General features: G+C 24.7%; 2 protein-coding genes across 4 annotated transcripts; one reads left to right on the top strand and one right to left on the bottom strand.

The window, feature by feature from the left end:
- Window positions 1-64: 64 nt before the first annotated feature.
- On the bottom strand, window positions 65-2,406 carry LOC112602353 (probable peptidyl-tRNA hydrolase 2). The gene is made up of 4 exons (XM_025350386.1): window positions 2,002-2,406; window positions 1,741-1,938; window positions 1,572-1,657; window positions 65-339 (listed from the first exon to the last, which is right to left on the bottom strand). Exons 1-4 carry the CDS (start codon window positions 2,149-2,151, stop codon window positions 135-137), a joined length of 639 nt encoding a protein of 212 aa, XP_025206171.1. The 5' UTR covers window positions 2,152-2,406; the 3' UTR covers window positions 65-134.
- Window positions 2,407-7,441: 5,035 nt separating this feature from the next.
- On the top strand, window positions 7,442-9,605 carry LOC112602351 (mitochondrial fission 1 protein). Of its 3 annotated transcripts, none has more exons than XM_025350382.1 (5): window positions 7,442-7,525; window positions 7,822-8,044; window positions 8,482-8,697; window positions 9,018-9,123; window positions 9,291-9,605. In XM_025350382.1, the coding sequence occupies exons 2-5, from the start codon at window positions 7,994-7,996 to the stop codon at window positions 9,386-9,388; spliced, it is 471 nt and encodes a 156-aa protein (XP_025206167.1). In that variant the 5' UTR covers window positions 7,442-7,525; window positions 7,822-7,993; the 3' UTR covers window positions 9,389-9,605. The 3 variants fall into 3 exon arrangements, with proteins under 3 accessions (XP_025206167.1, XP_025206169.1, XP_025206168.1); XM_025350384.1 differs by having other exon boundaries at window positions 7,498-7,525; window positions 7,990-8,044; XM_025350383.1 differs by lacking the exon at window positions 7,442-7,525 and having other exon boundaries at window positions 7,707-7,921; window positions 7,990-8,044.
- The last annotated feature ends 1,413 nt before the right edge of the window (window positions 9,606-11,018 follow it).

The raw sequence follows: 11,018 nt of genomic DNA, 5'->3' as shown, positions 1-11,018 counted from the left end.
TCACTTTTAACAGATATTGTGTTTTATGTAGCACATTCATAGTTGTATAACTAAAAATGTTAGTTGTAAGTCATCAAATATAAATAAATAACCAATAAACGATTTAAATATTCTCCAAAACAAATAAATGTTATTCATTTTAGTAGTCTAAGTTTTCCAGTAACTGGCTTCAGTTCTTGATCAGATCCAAATAAAGCCAATGCAGTGAATGAATTGGGTTCCACTTCAGTTAGACCTGCATCGTGGACACAGAAAAATGGAATCTTGTGTATTTTACCCTCTGAACACACTTTAATGAGTTGATTAGTGTTGTTTGCTTCAACAACAATTTTTCGACTTCTGAAAACATAGTTAATCTTAGTAATCATAACAATATAATATATCATAATAATAGTTAACACATTAACTGCTATGTGACAGACAGCAACCTTAAATAAATGTGGCTTATAATTATAAACTTTTCTATGGTCTTAAAATAATCCTTTAGAAAAAGCACAACAGCATATCGAGAATAATTACGATTCATTTGATGTAATAAACTTTATTTTTGTATAAATGTATAAATTTTTTTAAATAGTAAAATAAATAAGAAATAATAAAGAAAAATATATGTGATGTGACAAAGAATTATACATCGTATGACTACCGGTGATCATGCGGTAGTTATTGTGTTGATAATGGTTTAATTGGTCAAACAGTTTTGTTTCTTAATATTTTAATTGATTATTCTATGTTTATATTATTTTTTATAAATTATAAGACCACTCAGTTCAACACTAAAAAATCTAACTATAACAGTGGTAGTTTAAGCAATGGTTTACAGCAACACGTGTGAACCACCCAAAAACATTAGATTTTTATAACAAATTATATAATTGGTTATTATACACAGCCTGTAACACAAATAGTGTTTATTAAAAAAAAAAAGAAGAAGAAAAATATTTGAAGTATTTTAGGTTATTATTCATACCTAAATTTCAATATCAGAAATTGTTTGACTGTATTTTTCTACTTTTTAAATATTATAAAAATGGCAAATGTTTTTTTACTGACATTTAGAACAAGATATTTTTAATTCTAACCATTTTAATAGATTTTCATAAAATATGATTTAGATAAATTTTAAAAGTATTCAATTATTTTTGAAGGAAATGATATTTACTTTTTTTTTTTATATTTACTAATTATTATAACTAATAACTTTACATTTTTATTTCAAATGTGATTGAAAAAGCTTTCACTTGGGGAAAATTAATGCAGACAATATATTTTAATATATTATCAAATTTGAAATATTTCTGAAGAGGAAATTTAAGGTATATCAAAAAGATAATTTGTAAATCATCTCTTTATCCTACATTAGTAATTCTTAAACTATAGTTTACAAAGGTTTTATTAGTGGTTCTAGCCTAGATACATAACATGAGATATTTTGTTAAAAATTTATTTGTAAAAAATTAGGTAAGGTAAGGGGGTCTGTAATTTCAAAAAATCTTTCATCGAGGGACCATACTCTACAAAAGGTTAGAATCACTGTTCTATATAATATAAATATAGAATTTCAAGCTTACCCTTGCTCATTCCAACTAATTAAATCAGGGCTTAGATCTGCACGTTCTTTAATCACTTCATATAAGCCCAATGCAGCATGAGCAGCCTACAATACAGAAAATTAAAACATCACAACTTTAAAAATTTAAGCTATAAACATGTTATGTTATTAAAATAAATTATTTCTACCTGTGAAGCAATTTTTCCAACACTCATTTTCAAGCCAGTATTTATAACGATTACCATTTTATTTGCAACAGTAACATCTTCCCATAACTGATCCCCATCATCTTCTACCACAGGTATATTTTCACTAGGCCCTGGGTTTGTTGTTAACAGTTGTTCAACAATCAAAGCTTTAGGTACATCACCAGCATTATCTACAATCTTAAACATAGGTATTTTAAAATTTAAATTTAAGTCTGAGTGCCAAATATTAAAATATATTACCTCCGTTACTAGTGATCTGGAAAAGCCCATATCTGTTAGTTCTTGTACAAGTTTTTCTTTTTCTGTTGATCGCTGTTTTTGTTTGTTTATGTTTTCGACGGCTTGGACATTGCTTTCGGTGTTTTTTGGAATATTAGTTGTTCCACTCATTTCAATTTTCAATAAAATTTTGATAATATGTCGAAAATGAAAAGATTATTTGTTAAAAAGTTTGGAATTGTATTTCAAACACTAACAAAAACTACTTTCAGAGGAAGTCTATAGTCGCATGGTTCTTACGGAAATAAAGAAATACTGGAACTGCCAAACCGGACCAATATCACAGAAGAATGTAATTATTTATTAGTTATTAGTTATTATTACAGAATAATTGACTGTTTTTTTAAGATTTTTAAGCTTTTTTAAAATTTTAAACATTCATATAGATAAACTGTGGTGATAACAATTAGTAAATAAATGGTAGCAAAATTATGGTATACTTCACGAAATACGACCATTGACCAATATGGAATACAAACATATAGATTATAGATAATATATACATATAATTGTATTATCCATGAATAAAATAACTTAAAAAAATATTTTACCTACATTTCATAAAGTACAAACATCACAAACTAAAAATCATAAATAAGGCTATTAATTTATTTTCAATTTTTAATATAATAATAATTTATATTGTATCAAAATAACGTAATAGGTTGGAATATGATTATGATTATACCGTCTATATTTTTATTAGTTATTACCTATTTAATACAATTTAAAATAGTTTTTAATAAAGACAAAATATTAAATAGGTAATCAAGATTGTTTTTTATTGTTTAAACTTTAAATAAGTAATTTTGTACAAATTTTAACGTAAAATATCTAAAAAAAATATCTTTGCATAATGCATATTTTTTAGATTTTATGATTTCAGTGTGAACTGCTTATCTATGAAGAATCTTGCATTAAATTTGCAAATTTTAGATGTAAAAACATATTTTTTATGAATTCTACGTCTGATAATTTGTATATTTTTGAAATATTGATAACTCATCAATGATAAGTATTGTTAAAATTCTAACTTAAAACGTGTAAAACAAAATATTGTTACTAAAGTTTTTTAATATTTTTTAATTGATAAAGTAACGATTTTTAAAACTTTTGTATTAAATTTTCAAACATTTTTACTCAATTAATAATTTCTTATCGATTTTTATAATAAATTAAAAAGTCCTATGTTTATAAATAGCTCAAAAATAGTCGAAATATTTAAAAAAAAATGTATAAATAGAAAATATTTTAAGCATTTGCTGAAAATGTCAAGTACTTATACTTATTTGTTTTCGCTTGTATAAAAATTAACGGTTTTCCTCATTTTTGTTTTTTCAATTGTAAAAAAAGTACTGAGAATTTTTAATTTTTACCACTCTGTAATACATTTTTTTATCTAAAACTACCTTCAAAGTTTAAAACAAAGCATTTTATTGACTATTTATCGTTTCCACATACACACAAAATTTACATGATTCATAATTTAAGTAATTTACTATGTTTTAGTAATTTAATACAATAATATTATTTTACAAATTACTTAGTTGAATTTGTAATTTACTGACCGGCAGTCAAAAAATGTTTATTTTGGTACTAAATACTACATACTAAAATTCTTCATAAAAATAAACAAATATGTAATAAATGATATCTAGTTATCAGTTCAAAGTTCAAATATATATTTAAAGTTAAATGCAGCGGCTAAAAGTTTTTGTGGCACATCTAATAACGGCACGCTGTGTTTTTGTTACAATTATTTTTATTTGCAGATATTCATACATTTGTATTTATTAATATTTTTTAGTTATTTTACATATTTTATACTTTTATAATTTTATCCATTCGCTTCGCTTACTTCTTGGCTTTTACCTATAGACACATGTTTTGTAATCTCTTTAGGTTAAAATAATTCATAACATTGTAATATTATATTTCTAATCTATAGCTTATACGTTATAGATACTAATAATATTATATAATGGTTATTAATGTTATTATAGTATAGAAGTCAGAGGTTATAATACTTATTTTAGCATATTATTATTCATTTTGCAATAATTAAAACTATATGAGTAGTTCATAAACCTTTATAATTTCTGATTTCAACATGTATTTTATTAATATTTTAGTTATTAAATATTAAACAGTCCAAAGAGTTGAGTACATATAGAATTGTAGAAATATAGAATAACAGAATACTTAAAACGGTATTTATTAAAATACCCGGCACTCGGTGATGTGCACGATATACTTACACTTACACATTTTATTTCAATCGTAGTTCAGTGCGACGATGATCATTGATACGCATTATCCTTTATGCACCTACAACAGACAACAGTCAGATTTAAATAGATTTGTATAATGCATAGATACGATAATTTAGATGAAGTTAATATTGAAGATGTCGATTTCTATATAAACTTAAAAAAATATATCTAACTAAGAAGTAAGATGATTGATGAGTGATGACTGATGAGAGCCTTATATCATGAGACATAAAATGGATATATGAAATTTTCCTTCAATTCATTGTTCATAATATAAACAGAGTTTAATGTATATTCTATAAATGACAAAGAATTATAAATACATAGATATTATATATGTTTACCTACTGGCTACTTAATGTCTACTCTTCTACTCACGTTTCAATCAAGTAGGTAACGTATTGAAACTCAAACTTTTAAAGACAATATTAAGGTTCTCAACTTCACAGGAAAAAGAAGTATTTATTTTTAATACAACGCGAACAAGATATTTTAAATCAAGTTAATACAAATACATCATTATTAGGTAACTGATAAGAATTTTCTCAATCTATAATTTTATTATTAGCTATTAGGTATTTAAAAACGTAGGTAGGTATTATATTTTTGATTGTATGGAGAAGCTAACAAAATTAAGATTTTTTAACCTGTAATATAATTATTTATATAATGGGCCTTCTGACCTTCACCTATAGGAATAAAAAATAAAATAATATACATTTAGACGCCCTTCAATATTTTTTAACTTCCCCATAAGAGTACACAGCGTACGGGCCTGTAATCTGTGTATATACATACTTAACACTTAAGTATATAGGTAACCGTCGACTACCAAGATAGATAAAAATTACAGTTTTGTTTACTTAATTTGATGTAAAGGTTAGGATTTAGGACATTAGGCTTATTGACTATAGTACCTATGTATATAAATATAAATTTACGATAAATCACGGTCGGTTAGCCGTCAATTATATAGGTGAATTAATGTTAAATTATAAATTACCCACTTACAATTCTAACTAATTTACTAATAATTGTCTTTTTTACTATATTTCATTTTTTCTGAGCTAATAATTGGTATATTTAATATTATCTGTCCTCATGCTTTTCGTTGTCGAAAAATAATGACATCTCTTGTATAGAATTTTTTAAAACTTATTTTATCATTAACTTACATTTTGGATATGGTCGGCACTGTGTCGAATGGCCTATCTACGTTTTTATTTTGTTTTCCCTTAGCATTCTTCTTTCTGACTATTTTTTTCTTTTTGCTCGACTCAACTAAAAGTCATAATAAAGGTTTTAGCTGACCCAACCAACGTGTTTTTGCCCAAATTTCAGCAAATACCTACATGCCACATACGCGGTCGCAAATTCTTACAAAAATCCTATCAAAAGAAGACACTTTCAGTTTTTTTCGAATTTTGCTATTTAATTAATTTTAAAACCTGATAACCTGATGGCTTAAACTCTATTTAAAAATGTATTAATTAACATGTATGTAGGATAGGATGTAATATGCTAGAAATATAAAACCTACGCGATAATGTACTAGGTCTTGGCAACTTCCTAAGGTTTCATAGCGATCGGATGAATATCGTAGGTATTATGCATAGGACAGACATACATTTGATTTTATATTGATAGATTAAATATTTAATTATAAATTGCTATAATTTGAAAATAATCATTAGTGTTCACAATGTTGTATTTTAGATGAGTGGAGCCATGAATGATTGATTTTACAATGATGTGTGTTTTATTTGTGTTTGTGTTCATGATAAGTAGGGCACGGATTTAAATGCACTTAAAACCATACAAATATGCTCTAAAAAATAGCCAAAAATGCCCTTAAAAAAATGCATTTTTCTACAAAAATGACCTTAAAAAATGAAAATATGACTTTAAAAATGACATATATTTTTTATACAATTTGTAATAAATAAATAAGATTTAATTATTTTTTATTATTTTATTAAAAAAAAAACTGAACATTTGATTGAAGTTGACTCGTATGTATTTTGGTCGTTCTGGAGAAATATTATTCATTCTAAACATACCAAAATACGTATATTATATTAAAAATTAAATTCTAAGTAATAGCCTATTGTACTTACTAAATTTTGAGAATTGCATTGAACAATAAGATAAAAACTGAATCGAATAATTTTTTTTTAGATAATATTTTGAATTGGCTAAATTTGTATAGTATATTGAACACATATGCATTAAAAACCAACAAAATGACCCAAAAATGCTAAAAATGAAAAAATATTGAAATATGCAAAAAAAAGCAAAAAAATGCAAAATAAAAATTTCACCTTTGAAGTCTCTGTTACATGAATCAAATTATAAACTTGGAAAGCATTGTCTAGGATTAATAAAAAAATGATGCATTTTGCATTGGAATCCGGGCCCTAATGATAAGTAGTTAGTCGATAAAACGCTTAAATTTTCATTTTGAAGATGGTAACTTTTATGCAAATCCAATATTATTATTAGGTAAAACAATTATTGTTTTGTGACCGCGATTACGAAATCGTTTGTTTATCGTACACAATGGCCAGTGGGCAATGGGAATTTAAATTAAACAAAATCTATTTAAATGATTTACCTACTCAATAACGATTTTTATTCGACAGTCGACACTAAACGTACAGCAGTAACCCCTCCCCCTGCCGTCACTTGTCATTATTAATTTTTGTAATAACAATATATCTATTCCACACTCATTAACTATTATATTCTCATCTACTTATGTCTGTTCCCTGTAGTTGTTACAACGTAATTATAATTTATATAAATGGCATAGGTTTATAAATTATTTATATTACCAATGTGTTTTAAGCAAGTTAGATAAATACACCTTGATGGCCGATAGGTTAGGTTAATAAGAGGTAGTCATTCATTAGAAAATATTACGTGCATTGTCTATGAATTATGATACATGCACTATGTCTACATTTATCACGATGTTTCGTAGTATCACTTGTATCATAGGTAGATCTGATAATAAAGGTTATTATCAGGTCTATGCGTAATAATATGTTTACAATAACAGTGTTGATAACAACGTAATCAGCTGCAGAACAATTATGTGGTGGTAGTATATGTGTACTTTGAACACAAAATAGTGTAGTATTGGTTATTAGTAGTTGTTTTCTACAGTGTGTTTGTATCACTTTGCGGACTGCATTCTTAACTCCGAATTCGTAAGTCAACGCAAAATAATTGGTATATTGTTTTAAAGTTTTTATAATATTGTTTATTTATAATAATTCGATGGTTTTAAATGTTTGATCTCCTTCGAATTCTGATTTATCACTAAAACGTACCAACTAATAATAACCGTAATATTTAAATATTTAATTATAATATTTATCATTGGTTATTATATACGTAAATATACCTTATCGAACTATAGTATTATAATATAACACAATATTACAAACATTGAGTCAGATAACACGTCATACGTGTACCCTACTAATAATTGATATTTTGTCAGAATCGAATTAACGCATCGTCAAAGGTCTATTAGTTCGCCAGTTATCTCTGTTCATCATAATTATTCCATTGTCTTCCATCATCATTTCGTTCGCGTGAAAGTAGGAAATTTTTAACAATTTTAAATTTATTATAGAAGCTTGAAGTTTAAATTTTTGAAAACTTTCAGAAAAATGGACGTTGAAGACGTTTTAAGCGATGTGGTCTCCAAGGAAGATTTAAGGGTAAGTCGTTATTGTTCATTCGCTTGTTTTCCTCATCGCTTTACAATGTGACAAATAACACCAACATTTTTTGATTATCTTAGCATCAATATTTATTTTGAACGCTTGTATTTATCATTAAAAATTTTAATTGTACAGTTTACTGTTGCTTTTGGGTATTGTACAGTTTTTCCTTGTATTATTAAAATTAATTTGTATCCTAATATTACAATATAATTCATAACATTTATTATGGTTTTAACATATTTTGCAACTAAAATTTTCTTTTTTCATTTTATGTAAGTACAAGGTCATCATACTTTATGTGTAATATTTGTCGACAGATAATATTTTATTAGGTATTTTTATTAAAAATAATTGTAGTCTGTTAGACATAATAGACATAAGAAATATTGTGTAACATTTTTATTGAAATTTTAAATATTTATGATTTTCAGAAATTTGAAAAACAATATCATGATCAACTCACTACAGGAACTGTTTCACAAGAAACAAAGTTTCATTATGCTTGGTGCTTAGTGAGAAGCAATTATCCAGCTGATATCAGAAAAGGGCTTATATTATTGGAACAGTTGATTAAACATGAAGCTAATGATGATGAAGCTAAAAGAAATTACCTTTATTACTTAGCATTAGGAAATTCAAGAATTAAAGTAAGTACTAAATGTGGTACTTAATGTTTTATGAACTTAATAAATAAATATAAATTATATGGACAATATTGAAGTAGTGTTAATGGGTAGTTTCTTCTATCATGTGACCATATCTATTAAATAAGACAATAAATTTACTTATTATATCACATTAAATACAGATTGTAAATATTAATGATAATAATAATAATATAAAAAAAAAAAAAATTAGAAAAACTTATTTACAATGTTCCTGAAAATTATAATTTATTGATTAGTATGTTTTTATGTAATTTCATTATTATTTCAAATAGTTTAATAATTAATACATATTTTTTTAGGAATATAGTACAGCTTTACAATTTATTAAAGCATTTTTACACATGCAACCTGAAAATATGCAAGCACAAAATTTATTGGAAACCATAAAAAAAAAAATGGAATCTGGTATGTTTTGAAAAAAATTTAATATATTTTGATCATGATCATTAATGTCTAATCTGTATATTCTATAAATTTTTATTGTTTTATTCAAAAATTTTCAATTTTTGCAAAAAAAGAAAAATGTTCTATAATATATGTGTTGTAAATCATTATTTTTTAAACTTTTTCAGATGCACACAAAGGAATGGCAGTGGCTGGAGCTTTAGCATTAGGTCTTAGTGCTGTTGTTGGTATTGGGTTTGCTTTGGCAAAAGGCTTGAAAAAGTAATTGTTTCATTTAGTTAAATCTATTGATTACCATTTTATTCCTGTATATATTCCAAACTGTTAAATTTATCTAAACTTAAGATTTATTATTGATTTATAGGCCAAATATAATTTAGTATATAACAATATATATCATGTGTATGTAAATACCTGCTTGCATTACATGATTGTATTTAGTGAACGCCTTTTAATAATAATAACAATAATATACAAAAATAAAAAGAAGAGTTTTTATTTTTCTCTAGTTGTATTAAAAACATATACAATGATTATTATTTTTAATATAAATTTTTATACTAAAACAAAAAATCTATTACTTGTCTACAAAAACATTATTACTTTTTAGTTTTAATATATTGATACTATGATTATTAATTTCTTAATGCATATTTATTATTTAGTTATTAAATTATTTTATTATATAACTGTGAATTGTGATTTATAACTTGATTCAACATAATTTTAAAATGTGAAAATAAGTAATGATATGCTTAGAAAATGTTAATTATTATTTGCTATCTGTCTAAAGAATAGTCTGGAGTACAAAGTACTTTTTATTTTAATAGTGTAGGTATGTATGTATAATAGTATGACATGTGATGTATTTAGCTTAGTATCCAAATAGTTTAAAATTCAAGTTTTGGTTCTTATTTTACAAAAATGATAATGAATTACTGTTATGATAAATTATATTATATTATAAAAAAATAAAACCTATTTGCAATTGTATCATTTGAACTGTTAATCTTTTAATATTTAGTTTAGATCTGAAAACTTAATAAAAGCATATAATAATATTATTTATGTTTTTTTTTTTGTTTTTTATTTGAAGATTAAATGTGGAAATTGTGGTTTTTAACATAGGTTAGAGTAGTGTTTCCCAATGGGTGTAGTGTAAAATTTGAAAGGTGTGCTGCGACAACTTGAACTTTTCAACCACTTATATTTGGAAAGTTAATAATATTTATCCAAAGTGTGCCATGACTTATAATAATGTGCAGCTATTGAAAAAATATTTGAAAACCACTGTGTTAGAGGGTATAGCTCCCAATATGACGTCCATTTATAAGCATCAGGTGTGCAAACTAATAGCATTGATTATAGAATCAATTTTAATAGTATCTTTCAGTTATATTTTTTATACAATTATATATCTACAATAATTATGATTATATACAGATTTATTCCTTATGAGATTTTTGGTATATCATATGACTTGGGTAGATTAAGTAACTGGTTTAAATATTTGTTTTTTTTTTTATCATATATTCATTTTAAATTATAATCAACAAAGTATTTGAACATGATTAATATTATTTATTATATTTTATAGTATTCATAAGAGATAAAAAAAATTAAAAATATTAGCTTGTACAACGGTTTTTGAAAAAAAAAAAGTGATTAAAAAGTATACTAAGTATAAACCAAGTCTTGTATTTGAATTTGATACATTTCAAATGTTGAGTGGAGTCATATTATTTTTCATTTTGTTATAAAATATCAATTTTTTGATATAAAATATAAATGGTTCCATTTAATTTTGTTTATTATTTATAGACATATTTAATCATAATATTAATTTTTAGTGTTTTGTATAGAAAACTGACAGACTCGGTTATTATATGTTTTAA

The sequence above is a fragment of the Melanaphis sacchari genome, unplaced genomic scaffold, assembly GCF_002803265.2.
Source record: "Melanaphis sacchari strain LSU unplaced genomic scaffold, SCAv2.0 Contig86_pilon_pilon, whole genome shotgun sequence".
In the NCBI taxonomy this organism is placed as follows: Eukaryota; Metazoa; Arthropoda; class Insecta; order Hemiptera; family Aphididae; genus Melanaphis; species Melanaphis sacchari.
Note: the sequence above shows the minus strand (reverse complement) of the source record. Positions and strands in the feature narration are given on the sequence as shown.

What these genes read in the sequence shown, in the direction of transcription:
- LOC112602353 (XM_025350386.1), bottom strand. Translation starts at nt 2,151, where the DNA reads ATGAGTGGAACAACTAATATTCCAAAAAACACCGAAAGCAATGTCCAA. An exon ending in CCAGATCACTAGTAACGGAG is followed by an intron (nt 1,939 to 2,001) that starts GTAATATATTTT and finishes CCTATGTTTAAG; the next exon opens with ATTGTAGATAATGCTGGTGA. An exon ending in TTGGAAAAATTGCTTCACAG is followed by an intron (nt 1,658 to 1,740) that starts GTAGAAATAATT and finishes TCTGTATTGTAG; the next exon opens with GCTGCTCATGCTGCATTGGG.
- LOC112602351 (XM_025350382.1), top strand. Translation starts at nt 7,994, where the DNA reads ATGGACGTTGAAGACGTTTTAAGCGATGTGGTCTCCAAGGAAGATTTA. An exon ending in TCTCCAAGGAAGATTTAAGG is followed by an intron (nt 8,045 to 8,481) that starts GTAAGTCGTTAT and finishes TATGATTTTCAG; the next exon opens with AAATTTGAAAAACAATATCA. An exon ending in AAAAAAAAAAATGGAATCTG is followed by an intron (nt 9,124 to 9,290) that starts GTATGTTTTGAA and finishes AAACTTTTTCAG; the next exon opens with ATGCACACAAAGGAATGGCA.